Here is a 25,644-nt window from a genome sequence, read left to right as displayed (position 1 = left end):
CCCCCCCCCCGGTCAAGGGGGGACCCCTAGAACCCAGCTGGGGGACTACATTCTCCAGATGCCATGCTCTGCCCGGAAAAGTCTTTAAAACAAAGCCAGTGAGTGCTTTCTCTATGACTTTCAAGGATTCCTTTGGTACCTGAAGTCAGAAAAGCTGAATTGTGCTTTCTGGACACTGCAGGGTTGGACAGATGTCCTCACTGGAGCTTCCTCACAATCCAGGCACGGGGGCTAACAAGGGGCAGGGCTCTGTTCATGGGGGTTCATCATGGGTGGGCACTGACCCACACACCTGTTTGTACCTTTGAGTCTGGATTTATCTGCCTGCATCTAAGGCTGTGTCCACACTTGCAACCAGAAGGTTATGGAAGGTGTGCAGGTACTCAGCCCCGGGGCGGTCAACAGCCCTGATCAAACGTTGCCTTGGCTTAGAAAACTAGGTGGCTGTCTTGAGCTGAGAGGTTCACCCTGCCCTCGGCATTGCATCTGAACAGCTGTCTTCTCTCCACAGCAGGAATGGGGGGTTCTGACTTCTCACCTCCAACAAAAGGCCATTTTGTTCATATCCTTCTACCCAAAGGAGCCTGGGGTCCCAGTTTTCATGCAGTTGGGACCGGCAGCAAGCACTCTCCCAACCTCTCATCAAGTGATTACTCGTTCTCCTGTCATTCATCCCCCCACCCCCACCCCAGCACAGAATCATCCTTCCTAAGCCATCCCCTCTCCTCCAGATCAAAACCAGCAGACCACCAGGAGGGCCCTAAGGAAACCCACTTAAAAACAAAATACAAACGGGCGCCTGGGTGGCTCAGTCGGTTAAGCGTCCGACTTCAGCTCAGGTCATGATCTTACGGTTCATGAGTTCGAGCCCCACGTCGGGCTCTGTGCTGACAGCTCAGAGCCTGGAGCCTGCTTTGGATTCCGTCTCTCTCTCTCTCTCTCTCTGTGCCCCTCCCCTGCTCACACTCTGTCTCTCTCCCTCTCTCTCTCTCTCTAAAAAATGAATAAACTTAAAAAAAATTGTTTAAAAAAATTTTTAAAAACAAAATACAAATGAAACCTAGGGGTACCCGGGTGGCTGAGTAGGTTAAGCGGCCAATTTCAGCTCAGGTCGTGATTTCATGGCTCATGAGTTTGGCCCCGCATCAGGCTCTGCTTGGAGCCTGCTTGGGATTCCCTCTCTTCCTCTCACTGCCCCTTAGCCATTCTCATGCGCACACGTGTTCTCTCTCCCAAAACAAATAAATAAAAATGAAAAAAATAAAACAAGGGGGCGCCTGGGTGGCTCTGTCGGTTGGGTGTCTGACTTCGGCTCAGGTCATGATCTCGCAGTTTGTGAGTTGGAGCCCCACGTCCGGCTCTAGGGCTGATGGCTCGGAGTCCGGAGCCTCTTTGGATTCTGTTTCTCCCCTCTCTTTGTTCCTCCCCCACTCACGCTCTGTCTCTGCCTCTGTCTCAAAAATAAACAAACATTCAAACTAAAAAATAAAGTAATTACATAAAATAAAACCTAGAAGCCTTGCCCTCTCCAGAAAGGCCTCCAGGTCCCTGGGTCCAGCTCGGAGCCTCCAAGTCCTGGTCACCAGAAGCCAGGAGCTCCTTCTTGGGCTTAATTTGGGCAAGGCCGACACCCCTACACCCTTAGGTCAACCGGTCACCACCTAGGAACGCCTGGGTCACGGCTGGCTTCAGGTTTTGTGGGGCCTGAGGTTTATACCATTCCGGAGGGAGGTCCTTTTAACAACAACAACGAAAAAAAACACCAAACCACACCCACAACATCAGGGTCAGGGCCTGGAAGACATACACGAGTGGTCCCGAGCCCACACTAGGTCACCCTCTCCGTGAAGGCAGCACATCCTCCCGGAAGGCTCTCTGCAGCTTTGAGCAGAACTAGTTCTCATTTCGGCCACCAGTGTCTTCAAGAAAGTTACTTCCTAAGCCCAAAGGAGGAAAGCCTTTCGGGCGGCTGGGTGGGAGGGTGTAGGTAGGAAGCTTCCCCTCCCCCACACGTGCGGGGGTTGCGGGGGGGGTGGGGGGGCGCTGCAGCTGTTGGAAACCACTGGTAGCTCCTTCTCCTATTTCAGCTCAGGAAGCTCAGGCCCAAAGAGGGGGAGGGTCCGCTCAAGGTCACACCGCCCGTCAGCCGCAGGGCATGGACACGTGCATACCCCGGGTCTCTGGCCCCAGCCCACTCCGCCTGCCACTCCCCACCCGCATTCAGTAGGCCCGGCTCAGCCCCTAACAAGGCGGCTTTGCACAGCGGTCGGCACAAAACCCACCGACGTGCACAGGACCGGGGTGGGGGCAGGTCCACCGTCCCGACTTCTTCAGCTCCCACGAGACCCCAGGTCTCGTCGCGGAGCTTGCCCCTCCGGGTGGAGATCACTCGTCGTCTGGCTGGCAGCAGAAGCGGCCTGTGCCAGCCGCAGTTACAGACCCTCGTGGTCCCCTGGGCTCCCTGTGAGGAGGTCACTGGCCAGGAGTCGGGAGCCCGGCGCCCAGGCTCGGCTCTGCCGCTGCCTCGAGAAGTGTTTATGCAAAAGCCTTTTAACCCCTCTAGGACTCGGTCTCCTCATCTACAAAACGAAAGTAGTAACTGATTTATCACCTCTCATGGGGCAGAGACAGTGGATGGGAACAGAGGACGAACTACGACCACGGGAAGCACAGCGGCGCCACAGGAAGAGCATGACTGCCTGAGTTCACACCCTCGGCCCCTTCTCACCAGCTGTGTGACCCTGGGCAAATTACTCAACGTCTCTGTGCTTCAGTTTCCTCTTTGGTATTGTGGGCTTCATACCAGCACCCTAGCTCCTGGAGGTGTGAGGAGGTTTAAATCAGTCAATAGTTGCCAAGCCCTTCAAACAGTGAGTGGTCCACCGTAAGTTCTTGTAAGTACGCGTTAAATTCAAAACCCAAATATGAAAATGCAGTCTTTTTGTTTCTTCAGGGAAAAGACGAACCCGAGGGCACAGGGGTGACAGCGAGACTGCCCTAGTTATAGTTTACTGACAGAGCCCCCTCCTAACAGTTTCTACAGCTAATGGTTATGCATCAGTCAGGAATGAAAATTGGCAAAAAAAAAAAAAAAAAAAGGCTAGCTGTCAAATGCCTAATAAAAAACTTACGCCAACTGCTAACTATTTACTGTCAAATGAAAAACCCAATAATAATAATAATAATAATAACTGAGGCTGAGGGTTCCCCACCTGAGAGCCAGCGCCTTGCCTCGCTCCCTTCCTTAACTTCCTCTCCTCTTCCTGAATGGCTCTGCAAGCTTGGAAATCACAGATAATAAGGGCCCCAAACCTAAAGGAAACCTGAGGAAAAAAACCAAAATGACCCTGTAGCTAATTAGGATTTTTTGTCTGTCTTTATTTATTTATTTATTTACTTACTTATTTATTTATTTGTTAATGTTTATTTACTTTTGCAAGAGCGAGAGACAGAGAGAGAGAGAGAGAGAGAGACAGAGCATGAGCGGGGGAGGCGCAGAGAGAGAGGGAGACAGAATCCGAAGCAGGCTCCAGGCTCTGAGCTGTCAGCACAGAGCCCGACGCGGGGCTCGAACCCACAAACCGCGAGATCATGACCTGAGCCGAAGTCGGACGCTCGACCGACTGAGCCACCCAGGCGTCCCTTGTCTTCTTTTTAATTCGATACAATTTTCAACTACAATTCAGTGTGATGGTCACGTTTACAGCTGCTGACACTCTGCAGCCGTTGGTACCATTTACCTTCAGTCTCTGGCCCCCCGTTTACAAGTGAGGAAACTGGGTCTCCGCAAGGGAAAAGGGCTTGCCTCCAGTCACACGGCTTGGTGTGGCGAGAGGGCACCTGACTCCAGATAACTGGGGTCTGGGCTCAGCCCTGCCAGTAACCAGTTCCAGGTAAGAATAGGAGGGTCAGCAAGGAGACCCTTCCAGCTCAGGCCAAGAGGCCACAATCCCCACACAGATCCCTCCAGTGGTTCTCCATTATTAATAACAGCTAACAACTCCACAAGGACCTAGTGCGTGCATACGTGGTCTAAATCAAACCTTGCAACAAGCCTGAAAGATATCTCCATGCTACAGGAAATGGGGACTTGGAGAGGTGAAAAACTGGTTGAAGGTCATTCAACAAGTCACTGGCAACCCCCAAATCCCAGCCCAGATCCACCCATCTGCATTCATATCTTATTGCCTTCTCCCCCACTGCCCACCTCTCCAAAACCTTCACCACGAAGTACAGACAACAGTATGATGTTACCACAGACCGTGGGTCAAGACCTCTGGGGCCTGAAGGCCCTGGGCCATATCCGCAAGTGTCATACCCTGGGATGCTCTTCGAAGACCTTGGACAGGGTCTACAGGTAGCGCCTGCCCCCACAGGTCTCGCCAGCCAGGCAGCGTTGGACTACGCTTCCCTAGAAACCTCCATTCCCTGGGCTACCTGAGGTAGCCAGGCAGAGTCGAGTCTGACTCCACTTTGCCGTGTGACCTTGGGCAAGCCCCTTAGCCCCTCCAAGCATTAGCTCAAAGTGGGGTTAGAAATACCTATTTCAAAGCGGGGTTAGAGGTATCTGTTTTAAGGTTGGTATCTATTTCAAGACGACATAAGCCAAGAAAAGCACCTAGCACGATGTGGGTTACCAGGTAGGCCCCCTCTTTCTTCCCCATCGGCCACCAGCCCTGCCCAAGTTCTGGGGTCAGCCCTACTATGCCTAGCCCCAGGGCCATGTCTCTCAGGCAGCACCCTCCACTATTCCTTGGTGCAGACAGAACTAATAATTAGCTGTCACAATTTAATAATACAAAAATATAATCCATGCTACAACACACACGGATTTAACTAATCTTAATTTGGAGGCAAAATAACAACTCTAAATATATCAAGCGCAAGTTTTTAAAGACACCCTGCAAGTGGGGTTTATCTCCATTTTCCAGCACAAGCAAGTTATTTAGTTTCTTCCACTGGCCAAGCTAATATTCTCCTTTTCACATTTATCTCTTTTTTTTTTTTTTTTTTTTTTTTTTAAAGTCTGAAGTGCACATTTGCAGAGCGGCATGTAAATCCTCTCGCTGATCAGAAGCCCTTTTCTGCAACACATTTTGACTAGTGATGGGTCACTGGGACCCCAAACCAAGTCCCCTGCCTGTGTCCAGCCTGCTACGAGGACCCCCTCCCACCCCCCCTCTCCTGCCTCCAGGCGCATCCCTGTCCCTTCTTAGGTTCTAGATGAAGATGTGCAGAGCGGGTGGGGCCATCGCAGCAGGGAACTGCCTGCTCCTTCCAGCCCAGGGGGATCTGCCACCTCCTGTCACCCGCTGCCTGCCTCCTGCTTTTCTCCAGAAATCTGACATTTGGGGTTTGGGGAAAGGACGGGGAAAAAAGGCAAAAGGCAAACCTATGACTGACAGCTGATGGCTCATTCCTCCGGTTACAGCTCCATTTGGTTATGGAAGGGGTGATAACACGTAAAAACGAATTACCTGTGATCAAGAGCCTTCCCTCCAGTGGCTATAAAATGGGGATTTCTAAGGAGGAATCGGTGTCAATGGCTGAGAGAGATACCCCAGGTGAGTTTTCAAGATTCTCACTGGGGAGCAAACACCTCGTGCTTTCAAGCAGGGTCCACGCTCTTTCAGAAAGCTTTTTTTTTTTATATATTTTTTTCAACGTTTATTTATTTTTGGGACAGAGAGAGACAGAGCATGAACGGGGGAGGGGCAGAGAGAGAGGGAGACACAGAACCGAAACAGGCTCCAGGCTCCGAGCCATCAGCCCAGAGCCCGACGCGGGGCTCGAACTCACGGACCGCGAGATCGTGACCTGGCTGAAGTCGGATGCTTAACCGACTGCGCCACCCAGGCGCCCCAACTTTCAGAAAGCTTTTTAGAAGCTTCCACCTGTCAGGCATCTGGCTGCAGGGGGACCCTGCATTAGGTGGGTGCCCTGTAGGCCTCCGTCCGTCCCTGGCATGGGACTGAAAAGTAGGTACAGGGGAGGAACCCGAGGCCCAGAAAAGTGAGGCGGCCTGCCTGGGTGGGGTCTGGAATTGCACCCCTCCCGACCGCCACCAAAGTCCATGCTGCCCACGGTCCTCCCCAGGGTGACCCACTATCCGCGCGGTCACCACGCGACAGTAACGTGACCAAAGATGGCTGGGGGAGGGGGACACACAACAGCTGTGCGGACTTGGTTTCCCACGGTGGAATTCTCCGAGCCCAATGGAAGTTTCTCCCCAATTCCTGGAAGGCCTACTTTAGCACCACTAACAGCACGGAACGATGGAGCTGGGGTAACAGCACCAGCAAGGGAGGAGGAGGAGGAGGGCGGAAGGCCGCAGCACGTGGGCCGGGTGCCAGGCACACATCATCCGCGCCCCACAGTTACTGTTGGGTGAGGAAACTGCAGCTTGGAAGGTCAGGTCACCCGGCCAAGGCTGGCAGGCAGCACGTGGCCTCCCTGGTGCAGGCTGAGAGCCCCAAGCACCCCAAGCCCCCTTCTCCCCACCCCTCCTCAAGTCACCCGTCCCAGATAACGGTTCAGAGACTCCCGCTCTTTGCAAACCACGGAACCCACCTCCTCTCCCCCTCCCCCCACCCCAGGATCTGCTACCCTCACCTCCCAGCTCCATCAGAACCCTCCGCACAGGTGGGAGAATGTAGTGGGAAGGGGACTTAGGAAATGTGAAGAACTCCTACAGAGGCAGACGCCTGCCCTGAGTCGGGTCTCCAGGCCGAAGCCCCCACCTCTGCCCAAGCGCCCCCCCCCCCGCCCCCGCCCCCGCCCGTCTGTCCCCAGATGGGCCTCAGACACAGGCACCATGGACCTCCCCTGGCCGCAGCACACGGCCAAGGTGCAGGGCCCAGGGCCGTAACTGCACACATCAAGAGTGAGGTTGCTACCTACTCATACTCCGCCATGTCCCCCAAGGGGAACAGAGAAGCAGCCCAGAAGGCCATGCTCCCACCCCCTGGGGGTTCTGTCACCCCTTGGCCAGGTGGGGAGGCTCCGGGCAGGGGAAGAGCAACAGCTGCTTGTTTAGTAAATGAACAAACGAACGAATGAATGAATGAATGAATGAACGAAGAATGAACACCCTCCAGGATACAAAGTCCAGAAAGTTCCTCCTGCCACTCTCCTACTTCTCTGTCCTTAAAAAAAAGAAAAGAAATAATTAACTACTCCTTTTATGCCCGTCTCCAAACTGCAGTGTCCCAAGGAAAGGGCTGATCCAGAGTCCTACCGGGGTGCAATGACTGACCGAATTTCAACCCCCATCTCACCCTGGGGGGGGGCGGGCCGTGAGGGTGAAAGGGAGCCCACATATTTACAGGCCAGCCCTGCCCCTCCATCTCGGGATCCCCGCCTCTGGAAGCATGGAGGGCTAGAACCCGTCTGGACAACACACACAGACTGTTGGTTCCAGGAAAGAAAAGGCACTCTGGGTTACCATGAGCACCTCACTCTCGACAGCCAAGCCAGAGACCAACACCCAAGAGGTTAACAGCCACCGGCTCACCGGCAACCGGCCTTGGGAAGCACAGCGGGGCACAGACGGGCTGCTCGAGCGCATCCCTCCCCAGCACAGACGGGAAGCAGGAACAGGGGAGGCCCGGGCGAGGCCAGCGGTGCCACGGGCCTGGGCAGCAGCTGTGCGGATTTCCGGAAGCCCGGGCGGAGAAGCGCCTGTGATTCCTAGTCCCCCTCTTAAAATATAAAGACTCAATTATCTTTGAGCAGCTTGCTTTACACATGAATTGACACATTTATTTTACAATAAATAACTGAAAGTTATCTGTGTTTCCTTTACTGTTAATCTACACAGAGAAATAATAAACAGGGCTTGTCTACAGAAATGCAAGTAATGCAAGTCCTCAGAATTCAATTAAGCTAAAATAATTAATGCTCCCACCATATTAAATTCCTTTACACATTGGAGCCACTGAAGTTTTATTCTTTAATCTTTTCCTTTTTATTAAATGAAGAAGAAGAAGAAGAAGAAGAAGAAGAAGAAGAAGAAGAAGGAAGAGGGGAAGAAGAAGAGGAAGGAGAAAAAGAAAAGTTGGTGCCCAAGTGGGGAGGGGAAAAAGGGAAAAGGGAGACTGGAAAGAAAGCATGATGTCTTTAGACATCGTGGTTGTCTTCAGCTGACACAGCATGGAGACTGTTTTGTGCCTTTGATTAAAATAACATTTTAAATGCTTTGAACAAACATATCTCTTTAGACTTCTAAGGGATTATTTTACATATTTCTTCGAGAATGAAGAAATCCATTCGTCCTGTTGCTGAACAGAAAAGGCCAAGAATATCTTTCGTCACACATAAAATAAAAATACTGTAGGCTGCTGCAGTATTAGAACCCGAGAAAAGGGGCGCGGGGAGGGGTGGGGGGATGAGGACAAAGCCGCCTTGCAGATTAACTTTTGCCTTTTATGAAATCGCATTCAGTGGCTTTCTTAAACAAACCTGCCCACAGTGATCGGCAGGCTCTCGCTGGGAAATACCTTCAACGTAAAACGAGGATTCAGATGGTTTTTGGTGAAAGCAAAATGCCTTTCCATCCATTGAAACAGTAGTAGGGACCAGAGTCTCATGGGCAGAAGCCCCCCCCCCCCCGCCCCGTGCCAGAAAGGTCTGTGGACACTGACGCCAGGTGTTTATTCTACTGGAGAAAACTACGCCCCCAGTGTCAAAGAAAAGAAAGCCACGGGAACACCAACAACACCAACCTAAGGGACCCAGCACCTTTCTCGACCGGAGGTTCCAACCCTAACGAAGGCAGCATCGCTAAGCTCCACAGGGCATTCTGAGAAACCGGGGTTTACGTGACCATGGCCCTGAGCGTGTTTGGACATTCTCCTCAGAGCCCTTGGCAACTTGACAAGGTGAGAGGGGTCACTCCAGGACCCCCACCAGAAGGCAAAGCCCACAGGCCAGTAGGATTTGACGGGGTCTCCCCAGCACCCGCATGTGCCAGTGGGAGTCTGCACACAACCACAGTCTCTTCCCAAGAGAGAGCTCATTCATCCCATTTTACAGATGGGCACATTGAGGCCCAACCTCTCCAAGCTGCCAGGTGGCTTGCTTCCTGCATCACCCTGACTGCCTCCTGGGTGACGGGGCCCTCTGCTCCAGCAGGCCCACCCTCCGAGGAGGAACACCCAGAGCCTCGGTCCCTCCAGCACCTCTGCTAGCTGCCGTGCCGAAAACTCAGCCGGCACCTACTCGCACACTGAGGCACCAGAGGGGACCCCGATGGGAAAGTTCTGCTAGCAAATCATTTATGGAGCCCCTTGCTCATTCAGTCCTCACCCCAGGCCCACCGGTATTTTCACCCACTGTTAACAGATGAGGAAACTGAGTCCTAGACTCATGACGCAGCTTGTCCAATGTCAACCGGCAGGATTTGAGCCCTCATCCGCAGGCACCCTGACGCCATCTTTCTGTAGGCTCTAGGGAACACGGGCAACCAAGGCCCTCTTTCTCTGCTGGGCCTCCCAGGCTCAGAAGTACGACCCAGAAGCTTGCACGGAGCGTGGGCTCCCCGGACGAGGCTCTGGTGTGCCACGGCCATGGCCCGACGGGTGCCCATTCACTGTGGCGAGCAGCCCCAGCTGGAGGACGCAACCTGACACCTGCCCGTCCAGGTGGTAAGAGTCGGCTGTCCAGGTGGTCAGCTGAGTGGGCATGCCAAAGGGGAGGGGCGCGGTGCTCCAACAAGTCCCCACAGGCCCTTCCCTAGACCTCCTGGAAGGATCAGGCAACATCAGAAGGGGCCTCCGAGATCACCTCTTTTTACAGATGGGAATCTGAGGCCAGAGAGAGGAAGAGGAGGAAATGAGGGCTCCTGTTCCAAAGTGCCCGCCAGGCCCTCCCCTCAGGCCACATCTCATTCCACCTCACAACAACCCTACGGAGATAGGTCTCATTAGCTCCATTTCATAGATGGAAAAACTGATTTGTCCAAGTCGTGAACACAGACGCCAACCCGAGACTATCTGGCTGCACAGCCAGAGACTGAGCCAAGAACACCAGCAAACCGAGGGCCAGTTAGCCTTCCGAATTTCCATTCCGTACTCCCGGCCACCTGTGGACTAGGCCCCACAACACAGTCTCACTGCCAAAAGCAAAGCCACCAGCGGCCAGCTGTGCCTCTCTAAGCCCCAGGCCTGTCTCGTCCTGAGGGTCACCCAGACAGTGGCCCCTCAGAAAGGGCCAGCCCTGGCTGGTGGTCCTATCCCCGTAGGCCCCAGATCCTCCCAGTACCGACCCCCGGCACAGCGAGGGGGGAGGCAGGCGTGGGACCCGGGAGGTGGCTGCAGCGGTGCCCTGGCTGGTGCAACGCTCCATACCTGCAATGTTCTCCTGCTTGGGGCAGATGCCTTTCGTGGGCGAGACCAGGTGGTCATCTTCGTCGGGGGTGACCTGGATCCCGATCTCCACCGGCTCGGACACTTTCCTGAGCTCGGAGCGCGAAGAGGGCGGCGGGCTGCCCTTGTCCAGGCCTTTGTCATAGCAAGCACCCAGGCTGCCGCCACACTGTTTCTTCTTGTGCTCTATAAAAACCAGGATGTCCCCCAGGGGGAAGTTCATCTGACACTGTCCACAGGTGAGCAGGTCAGGGTCGGGGCCACCCACCATCAGCCCCAGGCTGCTGGGCTCCTCTATTTCCAGACCCTCGTCTTCCTCGAGGATGGCGGCCTCCACATGGTCAGCCTCTGCTGGAAGAGAGAGAGGAGAGGGGGGTAGAGAAGACAGAGATGGGCTTAGGCAATCACAGGCACCCCTCGGCCATCCCAACCCTTCCCCACCAAGAGGGGGCCCCTCCGCTGCAGGGTACTAGAGGTCACCAAGTCTGCGCATGACCCCTGGAAGCCACAGATGGGCAAACTGAGGCCCCAGGAGCAACTCCGCAGCTCCCGTTTGTTGCTTAACTCACTGCTGAACTGACTGCTTTGTAGTTTATTTGCTGTCGATTTCCCCCCCTCCCTGCACCCCCCCTACGACATAGCATGTAAACACATACACGTGCGCGTGCACAGAACACCCATCCCGCTTTCACAAGAGGCTCAGTGTCACGAGCCCAGTGCTTCAAGCTAGAGACGAGTCTCTCCCACTTTACATCCTCTGAGAATCACCCGGGGAGCTCCGAACACCACCCCCCCCCCCACACACACACATACACACAGTGCTCAGACGGCAGCCCAGACCAGTTACAGGGAGATCCAAACGTCAGATTGTCTTTTTGTTTTTTTAAGACTCCTCAGGTGATTCCAGTGGGCAGCCGAGGCTGAGAGCTTCCAGCCGGTTCCCCCTGCCTGGGCTGGCTCGGCCGCCCCTCCCCCCTTCCCTTCCACCGTTCATTCATGTCCTCCCCATTCATGGGAGCCTTGCTTGTATTCCTCTACCTCAGACCTGGCTGCACCCCAGACAAGAAAGCAGAACCCCAGACGGGCGTCAGGCAGCCAGTCCTTAGGAGAGAAAGAAGCCCGCATGCTCAGAAAGCAACAAGTGAGTGTTGGTTCAAAAAGAAATGCTGAAGAAAAACACAATGCCGGGGAAAGGACGCCGAGAGAGTCGGCTGGCTGAAAGAGGGAGCCGGCTTTCCTGCCAAACACCCTGCTCCTGGTCAGCCCTCCACCACTTTGTAGATTTCCCAACACTCATCAACTCCCCCACTGTCCTTTTTGTTGGTTGGTTTTATTTTCACTCCCAGAAAAAGAAAAGGAAAAGAAACAAAAAACAAAAAAAAAAACTGTTCAGGCTCCAAACGCATTTCTTGGCAGATGACAAGCCACACTTTCAATGGGCTGTACATTTTCACGTTTCTTTAGCAGCAGATAGATTTCCTTTTTTTTTTTTTTTTTTTTGGTAGGGGACATAGGACCCAAATATTTTGAAGCCAATAAATGCCTCAAAAAGCAGCAACCCCCAGGGGGAAAACTGGAGGGCTCTGCAGCCGAAAGTGTCATAAATAAGGGAAGTGGGCAACGAGGTTGCACACTCCCTCGGGGTCTGAGCAAACTTGGGTTGTAATTTTTCAGGAGCCAACGACTTAGTCGTAAAGACAGAGCAAGTGTCGGGGTCCTCAGAAAAGCCAAGGGACAGCCAGAGGTCTGCGACCCGAGGAGGCAGGTAAATTTTCAGTTGTATGGTATTTAGTGAGGGATGATGAAAACCACAGAGGAACAGAGAGAAGGAATGGAAGGGAGGAAAACACATTCCGTGGCAGTGAAGTTACTGACGGGCCAGAGCCAAAGAACAGATAATTTAAGGAAAAAATTCTGTGGCATCTTCTATCCTCCATATAAATCACTGTTCTGTATTTTCTAAACACAGCTTCTTCAGGGCCTGTGAGAGTCCATGGGTGATGCTGAATCTAGAACGGGCTGTGTAATCCACAGAACGTGGTCGAACCCGCGTGGACAGGTTGATACGCAGGTGTTGCTGGGAAGGGAAGTTACGATTTGAGATCCTGCCTGTGGTTACAGAAAAACAGACAGATTCCTCCGTGAATTACACGGAGACATGCATGAGACCCATGGCAGCACAAAAATACCACGAAGATGAGGAAATCCTAAATCTGTTGCCGGCATACCTCTAACACAAAGAACCTAAAAGGTAAGAGAAACAGTTTTCACCAAGCCGGCCCTGGGAACCATTCATTACACTCTAAAAAAAAAAAAAAAAGAAAAGAAAAGAAAAAAGAAAGAAATCAAGAATTTACTTAAAAAGGAGTTGGATACATAATTAATTTACCAATTTATTTTATGAAAAGATGCTTTGGTATGGCTCAAATGTAATCACAACCCTCACGCCCGAACGGTGGTTGTAGGGGGGACCCAGATTCCTGCGAACGGTTTGTCAGAATGTAAAAAAGGTAATTATTCGGTGCTTCTTTTCCCTTTAATGATCTAACATTGAGCAATACTGTTTATATTGAAAAGCTCGCACCTTTAATTACCAATTACATATACATAATTTCAGAGCCAAAGGAGAGGGCTGTGAAAACAGTTCTTTAGAAATATAAGGATGTATTGTGCGCCATTTCTAGAGAGGGAGCTCTAATAAATGGGAGGAGGATGTCAAAATATTGTTTTGTTAAAAAAAAAAAAAGGAGAGAAGCACAAAGGAAATGAGATGAAAAGCAAAAAAAAAAAAAAAAAAAATGTACAAAATGAAACAGAGCATTCCGACAGACGGGGCAAGCTCCAAGCTCCGTGGTGGGAAGGGTGGCCGGACCCGGTCCTGTCTGAACTGCCACTCGCAAGTAGGCCTGGCACGTTGCTGCGTCACCGTCACCGAGGCGGCCACCCTTCCAGCGTGACCATCCTCGCTGAGGACCGGGAGGTGTTTCCTGCTGCTCAGTAGTTTAATCTTTCTTTTCCTTGTTGTGTTTTGTTTTGCTTTTCATTAACTTTTTCAGCCCTGTCTGTCCGCTCCCCTGGGAGGAGCTCTAGAAAGCTCCAACACCTCCTCTCTGCTCCCAGGGTTTAAGCTACGTAATTTCAATTCGTCCCTTTAATTCAAAAGAAACACAGACTTCTTTCAGAATTAGCAAAGGTCAAGGAAGCCTGCCTGTCCCCAAGCTCTCCTGACTCTGCCTACTATCCTTTGCTAAGGACTGAGTACCAACACTTTTTTCCTTTCTCTCTCTCTCTCAACCTCTCTCTCTCTCTCTCTTTTTTTTTTTTTGGCAACATCTGGTTTTCTTTCCTTTATTTGGCTCTCTCCGCCTTTTCACTTTCCTCATGCAGCAGGCCCTGTGAATACCCTGCACTGAGTTTGAAAGTATCCAAAACCCTTCACTGTGCTGCAGTCCTGACTCTGGGCACCGCCCCTCCCCCCAGCCCCCCCCCCCCCCCCCCCGTCTGCAGCCAAGCCTCCTGGGCAGCCAGCCCTGCAGGGTGTCCCACAGCACAGCTCTGAACCCGGACTTCCCAGACCCAGGGCCCAGGGCCCAGCTAGCGGCCTCCTAGGGAGGGCCAGGGGCAAAAGAAACAAACAAATCTTGCCTCCCACTGTCAGTGTTGAAAGTCAAACTCAAAGATGACAGCTCCAAGAATGGGGTTTCCTCTCTCCAGCCCTGGGGTGTGGGGCCCTGCCGGGTGAGATACTTCCCAGGAAGGTGGCAACATCACCCCCAAAGTTCAGGGAACAGAGTCAGCATGAACCCCTCAACTGTCAAGTTTTGGGTCGCAGGGGGTGGACCGAGACAGCTGGCTGAGCCTGGAGGCTTGTGCTCACAGCCCTCGGAGACACCCCCAAAGACGGGCTGTGGTTTCATTTCCGCCGACAGGCGGATACCAAGCCGGGTGTGTGGGGTGCGTGTGCACGCGCGCGTGTGCGTCCCTTCTTAGAACCGTATCGACGCTGGAAGAAATAAAAGGAGAAAAAGCCACTTGGCCACGCTCAAGGAAGGGCAAAGGGAGACACGTCTGGGCCTCCGGGAACCCTCCTTTCCCTGTCCTGCGGGCACCTGGGGCCTCAGGGCCCCACACAGCTCATTGACCCCATGCCTCTGCTGGAAGAGCCGGAGCGGCCCAAACGGTCACCCAGAGACAACAAACCACCAGGAAAGAGAAAAGACACACAACAAAAACAGCTTTTCGAATTCCCAGACCCACCCAACAAACCAGCCCCTCAGGCTGCCTTGTCCGGCAAACTCAGGCCTTAAAGAAAGAAGGCAGAGATGAGGTCCTTCCTCTGGGAGGATTTCTGCTTTCATGAAAAGCTCCCCAACTGTCAGGCGGCTCTGGAAAATACTGCTTGCTGCTCTCACTATTATGAGCCGAATAAAGTACAGGGATTGCTAAAATGTTTGACTTATTAAGAGGAAAAACGAGTGGACGCAGGGTCAGCTGTCACATTGGGGTGAGTTCTGAACTACGAAATCCTAAAGCTCCCAGACAAATACATATCCTGCCTCTCAAACACACACACACACACACACACACACACACACACACAGAGTTAATTTTCTTTTACAACAAAACCACATTTTATTTACAAGGGTAGGCCTCCTCGCAGCTGATAAACGCATTTAGAAGCAATGAAATCAGGGTTCGCAAATAATAATGGTTATTTGTTGTCAAGTAGATGGGGAAGCGCTTGAGCCTAAGACAAACTCCCCCATGCCTTAGCTCCGCTGGGAAGGAATTTGGGGCAGAAGACAGAAATGGAAAGACATCGTTAACACCGACCCGGCCAAGCAGCCAACAGGACCCCCCAGCAGCTGCAAAGGCTTAGCAGGGCCTTACCTGGCCAGTGATTTCCCCCACACGCAGGGCTCCAAGGGCCCCACCCGCCCTGGTCCATCTGTAACAACTGCCCATGCACCTGCCCTTTGGGGGATTCCAGCCAAGGGGCCGACCGCCTGCTGTCCCCAGAGTGTGTGTGCATTGCTTCACATACAGCACACAGGCCCATGTCGCCCTTACCCTGCACCGATTCAAATCCAAATCCCTAACCGCTAAGCCCCAGTCCAAGAGAAACCTATGAAGAATTATTGTTTCGGTGATGGGGGAGTGGGCAGGAGAAGGATGTGGGGGGAGGGGTGCCAGGCTCTTAAAATCGTGTGCCACCAACGTCACAGCCGCCATCACGATGTGTACGCGTGTTTACGAGAAATGTTCAGCATCTGTCCGCCAGAGCTCTGCGTCCGACTGGAGACTTTACACCTGCTTCCTACGAAGACGGAAGCCATGCTCACCAATAATCTGTGAAGGGATCTTTTCATTCTCCTCCCCGAGAACGTTCCGGGAGGGGCCGAGACTCCAGGCGGCACCGACACCGCCACCAACACGCGCACTCGACGGAGCACAACACTTTCTGAGCTGCCATCAATTTTTAATTTATTGGATCCAAGAGAAAATAACAACCGTGGGGAGGGGAGGAAGGAGACGGGTGGATGGGAGAGAGAAGGAATCAATTCTTGGTGGAGAAAATAATCTATGACTAGATGGCGCTTAAAGGCACGACAAGAGGTTTTATGAAGTTCTCCGAACATTGGGAATAATGAAGTGCCCGGCAGAGGCAGCGGAGATAAGAGCAGAACGTCAGCCCAGCCAGGCACGCGTTAGGAGGAATGGCCTCACGGGGCCAGGAGGGGTTAGAACACGTCTGAGGGTGGGAGCCACCGTCCGGGCCCCAGCCCCGTCTGCCCACCGAATTCCTGCAGCCAGCAAGGCCGAGGGCGGCCTCTGGCCCTGGGAGGACACAGCCTGGCAGGTATAAGCAGGCCGCCTGGCACAGGTGAGCTCCTTCACCTGACCCCCTGCTCTCTCGGGAGGACTGAGCAGTGCAGCCGGTCCAGGTCTCAGAGCTGCCGGCCGAGACCCTGTGCCTCTCCCAGATGCTCCAAAGGCCTCCTGTCTACCGCCCTCAAATCCGCTGTCAGGACGTGCACACGTGGGGGCCACCACCCCACCAGGCCCCTTCTGCTCCACACCAACCCCTGCTGGAGCCTCCAGTGAAACTGTCGCGATTTCTGGCAGCCGGGCAGGAAGACAGGGAGAAGACTGAAGACACCTCCTTGTTGGGCAACCCGTGGACATGACCTGGGGTCTGGCTGCCGGGGCCTGCAGGGGAAGGCCCGAGTCTGGCCTGCATTCCAGGAAGGCGGGGATTCCTGTTGGGGGTACAGGAAGAATCTCAGTCACCCAGCCCTGTGACAGAGGCTGGATGGGGAGGTCTGAGGGTGGGAGGAGGACCCCCCCCCCCACATGCACACACTGCCCTACACAACCCAGCCTGGTTTCAACAACAGCTCCTTGAAAAACATCCCAACTTGCACTGAAGACCATCGCCCGACCTTCCCTTCGCCCCCACCGCATCCACCTCTCCAGAACTCCAAAAACTGAGCTCAGGGGGCCTGGTCTCACACATTCAAAGGCAGCCAAAGAAAAAAAAAGGGCGAAATGAATAAAGAAAACAGCGTTCAGGTGCACTCACAGATCCTGTCCGTGACTAAAAGGTTACTAATCAAAAGCCAACTCCACAAAACCAGAGAACGGAGTGACCTATGTTTTGATAAATAAAATAGTTGCTTTAAAAGTAAAGAAAAAAAAAAGAAAGAAAGAAAGAAAAAAGATTTACCACCATAGAAACCCTTCCAAGCACGTTCAGCAGAGTCCACAAAGCTGCAAATGCCTTAAATCTGCAGAGCCACAACAGGGCTCATAATGACAGGATATAAAAGCACGCTCTGAGGCCAAATGAAGAGATTTGTTTTATTTAATGCTATGCTTTTCCAAAGGTGCTAAGCAGAAGAAAAGAAGGACCCTTACAGGACACCAGCCTGTAAGCCTTTAGCCGGAGGACATTCTCTGAGGCTGAGAGCGACAGAGGAAGGACAGAAGCCATTTTCAACATCTCCTTTCCAAGGTAGAAATTTAAACATGACCCCATGAAAAAAAAAATTTTTTTTTTCTTAGCAGCAACATCCATTTCTGAAGCACACGCTAATCACAGCAACACTGGCATTCAACTTTCTCGAGTCATTTATGCGCGTTGTTTTAGTAGAGAACTCACCAGCACATTCACAAATGTATTTGTATTTCTGCAGTTCAGTGGAAGGAGGTCATAAAAAAAAGTTGTATACAACAGAGGATTTTTTTTTTTTTTTTTTTACTTTGAAGTTACTTAATTTTGTGTGGTCTGGGATTTCACTCTAGTAAAATAACTCGGGCTGGCTAATTCAACACCCAAGCAGATTATCAGCTCTCTTGGAGGAAAAAAAAAAGAAAGAAAGAAAGAAAGAATGAATTTCTTGAATTTCAGCAACTACACAAAAGACTTGCGTGTGTCAAAATGCCGGACGCAAAGTCCCGGTGAACGCAGCACCATTAATCAAACCTCGATCTGGTGTCACTTTTGCCAGTAAAACCGATGCTGTTCCCCACCCCCCGCATCCCCCCCCCCCACTGGCTCGTGCAGTAGACGAAAGAAGTGTGTCCCTGTGCTTTCGCGGGTCTCCAAATAGCCTGCTGTTGGCACTTTTTATACACGCCTTGGGGAAAGTACTGCTCAAAAGAGGCAATCAACAAACAGCTTTTCTTGGGGAGGGGTAGAGAAATGGGGACCAGAACACGAGCAGATCTCACTGCCTCCCTGGAAAGGAAGAGAGATTTGTGGGAAGACGGAATGGGGTGGAGGGGGCCCACAGGGCACGCAGGACCCCAGACCCGATCGTGTGAGTAAATGGAGAGCACTGCGAAGCGACAAAGCCATACTCAGAGCAGCTGGGTGACATTCATTCATTCCCAGTATCTCTCTGTGCCCTCTCCCCATACGTCAGTGTGCCTACAGCTACCACCACCTTCAGAGAAGGATGCTCAGCCGGCATCAGCAACTTGACCGTGTGGTGCTGGGTGCAGTCCCCAAGGAGCGTTTATTTTTCCTTGTCCTCCCAGATGTGACCCCAGCATTAAACCTGGAGTCCCAAGTCCTCAGAGAGCTTCCGCTAAAGGTAGGCCCTAACGGGACAGCCAGAGGGGCCTTCCTCTAGCCACACGGGATGCAGGAGGCCATCCCCAAAGGTCAAGAACCCCATCTCTACCCTCCCCACATACACTGTTTTTGTCAAGCACCGTCATATCTGCAGTCCGTGTTCAGTTACAGCTCGTGAAACTCTCCCAAGTTCCAAGGTGAAGGATTGGCTATTTCTAAACTGAATTTTTTTAACGATATTTTGCAGGCCGAAGGCCACTGCCCAGCCCAAGGCTGTGAGGTGACTGTGCCACTTCATCTTGAGTTGTCAAATGAGCCGCGATATGCTCGCGACTGGCTCAATTCAAACATTGAATGAAGTAGAGAAATCATCAGATAAATTGCTGGCCCTCCGCACTGGAGAGTGAAGCCTCTTTCTCAGCTGATGACAGCACTAGGCTTTTGTCTGACCTAATTTATTTCTCTTTCAGGTTAGAATAAAGCACTCTTTCCAGTCTCAGGGCAACCTCTTCTGCCCATATACTGAACTCAAGCACAAGACTCGGGGTTAACTGTGCTGTCTGCAGATTTCTTGAACTTGGAGAAGACATGATAGATCCAGAAACCCCGTGATCAAAAGCACATATATGCCCCAGCACTAAATTACACGTTTAGGAGAGAAAGAGTCTCATTAAGAGCCATCCATTAAGGGCACTGTTGGGGGTGAAAGGTATTAGCAACGCTGGGTCTAGCAAGCCTATACTCCTTCCAAACAAAGTTTTACACATTATTTGAGTTGGCATTTGATATCTTTGGGGAATGGTGCTATTTCCCTTAGTACAGTGGGAACATTACCTAATAAATGGAATTGAGAATCCAAGTGTTATAAAACCTGAGCTGAAAGGATTTCCATTCATCAAGCTGTTTTAGGAGCATGACTCCCAAAAGCAGTGCTTCTCGACCGTTCCCCGGGTCTCTGACATACAACACAGAAATGGACAAAATGATGTATACTCTTCCCAGAGTCCCGCCCTCAATCTGATCACGGATGCCTTAAGAGCCTAATGGAATTTGCAGAAAGTCAAGACCACAGACTAATAGGGGGAAACACACCCGTTCGAACTAACCATTCTAACTGTTTAAAAAAAAAAAAAATCGGGAAAAGAAAAAAGAAAAAGGCCCCCATCTGCCTAGTGAGGGCTTGTAAATCAATGCCAATAGCTTGAAAATGATTTCTCAAACTTATATTCTCATTTTTGTCCCGCTCGAATCTCTGCAGGAAAATCAATATTACAACTTCACACTTAAGACATTTTGCAGCAGCAATGCAAAGTGCTGCGGCAGCGGGTGGAAACCCACGGAAGCTCGCTCCTGGCCCATTGTAGCGAGGCGCCAAGGCATGACACGGGCACCGAGCTCCCCCTAGCTGCCAAGTGGCACCAGGCACGGCGCGGCGTTTCAGGCTTGCCATCAACCAGAAGCCAATTCAACTGAAAGTTTGTTTTGGAAAAGTATTTTATCACAACAAGCAACAGAGAATGCAAAGCAATCAGGAAGGGAGATGAAAAAGGAGAAATGGAAAGGCTGGTCGAAGACATGCTCTAAGCTCAAAGCGTCGAGAGCTCGCTTGTGGTAAGGCGCTAGAAACTGGTGCGCTCCACAGTCAGCAGCTGGCATCTGTAAACGAACCGCTCTGCGTGTTTCCATCTGACCTGAGACCCAACGCCAATTACTGTCAGATGCACCTAAAGCTGGCCTTCTCTTCGGTCAGGAAGCCCCCTTTGGTCCTGCACTGTGGTCAGCAAAGTGTCCCACCCCAGCCGTCTGACCCCAGCCTCCCTCCATGTTCCTAAGGCTTCACCAAAGCCACCGCATTCGCTCCAGCACTTGAGAAATGACTCGTTTTCGGTTACGAAATATTTTGAAGGCCAGACAAAAATCGCCAAGGCCAAAGTCCGGGCAGATAGCAAGCTCCCACCCTTAAAGGAAGAAATATGCATATGTACATAATATTCAGGGAGGGAAAGAATACCCTTTAAAAATATTAAGGGTTGTTAAAATACGCTCACGGCTGTTTTCTCTCAGGTGTGAATTACAAATGAATAAAATCAGCCTGGCATAACACCTCTGATGAACACATTTTTATTCTCCCGTGGAATCAGAGCAGCTGACTTATATCACACTTCTAATGATATGGGGTTCCCTTCTGTGCAGAGTGGGAGACAAACTTCACTCCCCCTACCCACCACCCCCCCCAAAAAAAGAGGGGCCCATGGCTTGTGAAATTTATCGGAGGCCCAATCTTGAAAGACTGTGGATAACTGGAGATACACTATACCCCAGAGAGTTAAGGTCATTGTGAAGCCAGCCACCTCCAAAACACACAGCCACAGCAAAACCCAATTTAAAAGGCAACCGTGAAATTAACACAGTTAGCCTAACTTCCCGTGTCAAACCTTGGGTCTCTAGTTGTTTTGCAAAATCGTGAATTCATACAGAAAATCCCTGATCTTCCAAGGAAACCTGTTGGTAGGTTGTTGAAAAATCACCTTCGCTAGGGTTGTATAATTTGCCATGGACATCTTATTTTCTCTGAAAAGCCTTGGAGCTCCTTCATGGACTGGACTGCATTTCATTCCCCCTACTCTCCCTGTCTGGCACAGTGGGCTCACAACCCTTCCCTCTGCCTGGTCAGCCACTGCCCCCTTCTTCTTCCCTCCTCACTGTTGTCACTGTGTTGTTTTGTGTTTGTTTTTATTAATAGCTGTGTCTGTCCTCCAGTTCTAAAAGCCATACCCATCTGGGTCAAATATTTTGAAACAAACCAGAAGCCCAGGTTTCCATCCCCAGCTGTCCCCCACACTGGTTTATACTTCTCTCCGTCCCTGTCTGTATATCTAACCAGCTCACTACAGAGCTCTTCTACCCCCCCCCCAAGATTATCTGCTATTTCTGTGCTCTTCCCGTTTCCCAGACCAGCAGTTATGCTAAGTTGCATCGTCTCTAAAGAACCACGGGCTGCCACCCCACTGAAGACACACCACATTTGGGGCAGTTCCTTTCACATTTAAAATCTAAAATGCGAACCCCGGGTCAGGGCTGTGACAGCACTCATTTTGCTGGCCAGGGCTCTCCAGCACCCTAAACCCACGACTCCTGCATCACTGTGTAGAGACACTTCCACAGGCCACGCAGCCTAAACTGCATCTAATTCTTGCCATTCCCCTTTCTGCCCTCCCACCTCCGGGGGTGACACAGGACAAACAGAAAAGCCAGCTGCTTTTTGATCATAAATAGCCTTGTCTGAAAACTGGTTGGACCACTCTCTCTGCTTGACCCCCTGCACATGCCCTGAGCTCCATGTGCCCCTGAAAGGCAGGCAAGATTTCCTTCGCCCCTCTTTTCCTTTGCCTCTCTCTTCTCCCTCCCTCCCTGCTCCAGTGGCAGCCAGCGGCTGTCTGTCCCCAGCACCACTCCGAGCAAGGCTGAGAGACAGAGGGGGAACAAATGAAGGATGGAAGGATGTTGCACCAGGCACGCCTTGTCCCCCACACCCAGCTGCCACCAGTCTTCCTGACCAGGGCTTTCTCCTGTTGTCCCAGGAATGCCAGAGGAGGAGAGAGCAAAGGCAAAACAAACCTACCTGCTTCTTCCCCCCCTTAAACACAACTGCAAACACTCCCGACTCCTTTCGCTGCTTCCAGCCTGGCGATGCAGCCCTAAGACTGCTCCCCACTGCCCGAACACCCCCCCTCAACTTCCCCCTCCTCAAAACCCCTCACAATTACACAGAGGGTATGGAGGGGCAAATTGCCTCCTAGAGAAATTAACCTCTGCCAATATAGACATTGTAACCACCAGTCCACCATCTAAAGGGGGTGGGGGGGCGCAGAGGCATAAGCTGATGGCTATTGGCTTGGTAAAAGGACGGAATGTCAACCGGCCAAAAAGGGACCTTAATCAAACCATGCTCAAGTCTGGTTGTAAAACATTTTGTTTTAAATGCAACCAGTGAGTCTTCAATGGTGCAAAATAAAAGGGAAGTTCTGTTCCCTCCCACCAAAAACGCATCCCTCTCCCAAGGCGAACCCCGCTTTAAAATCTATTCCCCTCCCCAAAAAAAACAGTAATAAATCCACAAATTCTTACTAATGTATCTGCTGTAACAAAGGAGAGACGGCAGCAGCAAATGCTCCGAGCAGATGGCTCCTATGCTGGGTGTTCAGGGGAGGGGAGAGCCCCTTTATATATTTATTTATTTATTTAAATTTTTTAAAATATAACATAAATATTCGGCTCTCGGCCGCCCCGCAGCCAGTCCTCGGCTGCGGCTGGGCGCGCAGCCCTCTCCACCTCCGAGCGGGCTGCCCGGCCCCAGCCCGACGAGGTGCTCGGACGATTCCAGGAACACAACCTGTCCATGGTCGCGATGGCACCCTGAGGATGTTTTATTTCTATTGCAATTAAAAAAAAAAAAAAGAAAGAAAGAAAGAAAGCAACGGCGATCTAGGTAGGCACCGCGAGAGAAAGGACCGCGGGGAGATGTTCGCGCGCCGCGGATCAGCGGCCCCGCGGGCTGCGCCGGGCCGGGATCGCTGCGAGCCGTCCTTCCCCCTGCAACTGTGCGGGCACTCGGGGCGAGCTCCCCTGCAAACACCGTACCTGGCCGGCTCGCGCTCGCTTTTTCCCCTTTCTAAATAAACCCAACTGGGGCGTTGGAAACTGCTGCGTCTCTGCCCCGCTGCCTGACTTTGCCTGCCCGGCCCCTTGCTGGAAATCCACACGATTTCAGCCGGCGGATTTCCACGGCGACCTGCCTTGTTTATTTAGAGAAGCGAGATGAAACATACTGAGATAGAAAGATGGGTAAGAGATTGATAGGTCTCTCTCCTTTTCTTTTTTCTTCTTTTTTTTTCTTTTTTTTTTTTTCTTTTTCCTATTTTACAAGCACATCCCTGTCTTACCAATCCTGGCTGGCAATCCTTCTTTTTCCCCGTGGCGGGGTTTTTTTCACCAGCCCCCAATCCCCCCACCTTTTTTTGGAGTGGGGGATAGAAGACAAGATCATCCCAGGAGACAGACGGAGGTGGGGAAATGGGGTGTGGGGGGGGGAGGCAAGAGCCCAGCAAACAGCCGCGCAGCTGGATTCTTTTGCAAATAGCAAGAGGAGGGGAGAGAAAGGCGGCGGCGGAATGCTAGGACCGGCGTGGCCGGCGCCCTGCCCGGCCGAGTGCAGCGACCGGGGACTCGGAGCCGCCGGCGGCCCGTAGCCCCGCATCTCCCCTAGGCCGGAGCGCACCCCGCTCTCCTCCGCCCGCGCCGTCAGAGCGGACCCACGCGCTCGCCAACTTTTCCCCACTTCCCGGCTCCCCCCTCCCCCTCCGCTCCCCCAGCCCCCTCCCCCTCCTCTCCAAACCCCGCCACCAGCGCCGCCGCCGCCACACACGCCGCTCGGAGGGGCGAGCGTCCAGCCGGGCTCCGCGTGCACACACACCTCCTCCAGCCTGCGCGCCCCCTCCCCGGCCCGGAGCCCGCTCCGCAGGCCCTCGAGCCCGAGGCGCGTCTGCCTGCGCAGCGCTCCGACTCTCGGGGCTGCAAAGAAACTTTCCTATGCCCCCCCCGCCCCCCACCAAGCTCTGGGCCGACGCAGCTGCCTCTGCGAGCCCGCGGGCGGCCCCGGCGCTCGGCCTGGCAGCGCCCGGCTCGGTGTACCCAGCCCCGGGCACCCGGAGCCCCATCCTCCGGCCCCTGGCGCGCACGCAGCGGACACTTACGGGTGATGAGCTCCCTCTGGGACAAGTGCTGCGGGTTGCCCTGTTTGCGGCGGGACATTGCCCCGGCATCTATTCTGGCATCGCCCGGAGAGCTGCACTGATGGGGGGAGCCGGGGGAGGGGGTCCGAGCCGCCGCCGCTGCCGCTGCCGCTGCCGCCGCCGCTGCCGCCGCCGCCGCCGCCGCCGCCGCCGCCGCCGCGCCTCCTCCTCTGCCCGGGTTGGTGTTTTGTGTTTTTTTTTCCCCCTTCCTCTCTTGCCCTCTCTTCCTCCTCCTCTTCTTCTTTATTTTGCTCTTTCTTCTATGCTGTTTTTTGCTTTGTTTGCAAAAAGAAAAAGAGAAGGAAAAAAAGAAAAGAAAAATCTCTCGATCTAAAATAGGAGAAAGAGGCAAAAAAAAAAAAAATCTGCTGTTGCTTGCCGCGGACTGGCTGGTTTCTTTAAAAATATATTCTTTTCAAGGAAAAAAAAATCGCTTACACTTCTTCAAACTGCTTGGCCTCCTGGACTTCCAAATGTCTTCTTGAACTTAAACCGGATTTTGCACCGGCTCCTGACACTTTCTTTCAGGGTCTGGTAGGTGGAAAGCGCACTTCTACCAGGAGGTGGGGGGGGTGGGGTGGGGGGGGGAGAAAAATGCAAACAAATAAAAAATAAAAGAAGGAAAAAAAAAGCAAAGAAAACTTGGGGACTTGTCTCGTACCCCCTCACCCCGCCCCCTCAAAAAACCCAAAGCAATGTAAAACTGCCCGGGTTCGGTTGTTTCTGGGCTTTCTGCGGGCTGCCTGTTTTTTTCTCGGAGACTGACCCTTCCGAGGCTCTGGGGGGACTCCAGGAGCGGCTCCTTCCCAGTTCACCTGGCAGGCTGGCGCCGGCCGGAGAAGCTGCCGGGTCCCCGCGAGCGCTCCCCAGCGCTCCCCTGGCGCCGCGGGCCCGGGGGGAGCGGGGCTGAGGGGCGGCTCGCCCAGTGCGCCTGGGTCGGTGCGGGCGCGGACTGGGAGCTATAGATTGCAACGTGAAGATGGCGGAGTCCGGGTTCTCTGGGAGCTCTCGGTCTCTCTATGGCTGGGGCTGCCTCTGTACAATGGGATAAAATTCAAGTTCAAGTGCGGACGTGACGTTTAATCTGCACTAGAGACAAAAAGACCCAGAGAGTCGGAGCACTGGGGGCGACTAGCGGTGGCTTTTTAACATTGTACCCTGTAAGAGAACAAGAAAGCACACACAGAGACACGCGCGCGCGCGCGCGCGCACACACACACACACACACACACACTCGCCCGTGCGCACACTCGTCCAGGCCGGCCACACGTGCAAACAGCGTTTTTGGGCGCTCCTCTTCTCCCTGTGCACCCGCAGCGCAAAAGGGGAGGGGTAGGAGGGTATTTTTAAATAAAAGAAAATCCTGTTCATCCCTCCTCCCCTCCGGGGAGCAGGACCCCCTGAGAAG

At 52.7% G+C, this 25,644-nt stretch overlaps 1 protein-coding gene across 4 annotated transcripts in view; it reads right to left on the bottom strand.

Moving 5' to 3' along the window:
* Positions 1-24,345, bottom strand: part of BCL11B (BCL11 transcription factor B) — a 95,089-nt gene extending 70,744 nt beyond the window's left edge. For 2 of the 4 annotated variants that reach the window (XM_047080126.1, XM_047080128.1), the window contains exons 1-2: positions 24,198-24,345; positions 10,347-10,715 (exon numbers count right to left, since the gene is read on the bottom strand). In XM_047080126.1, coding sequence (XP_046936082.1) covers positions 10,347-10,715; positions 24,198-24,255 — 427 coding nt within the window. In that variant the 5' untranslated portion in view covers positions 24,256-24,345. The remainder of the gene's footprint in view (positions 1-10,346; positions 10,716-24,197) is intronic. The other 2 variants (XM_047080127.1, XM_047080129.1) reach the window with 1 other exon arrangement.
* Between the last annotated feature and the right edge of the window lie 1,299 nt (positions 24,346-25,644).

This window comes from Lynx rufus, unplaced genomic scaffold, assembly GCF_022079265.1.
Source record: "Lynx rufus isolate CCGP_SWC_20201006 ecotype Redwood Valley unplaced genomic scaffold, mLynRuf1.p SCAF_17, whole genome shotgun sequence".
Classification (NCBI taxonomy): Eukaryota; Metazoa; Chordata; class Mammalia; order Carnivora; family Felidae; genus Lynx; species Lynx rufus.
This window is presented reverse-complemented; position numbering and strand designations above follow the sequence as displayed.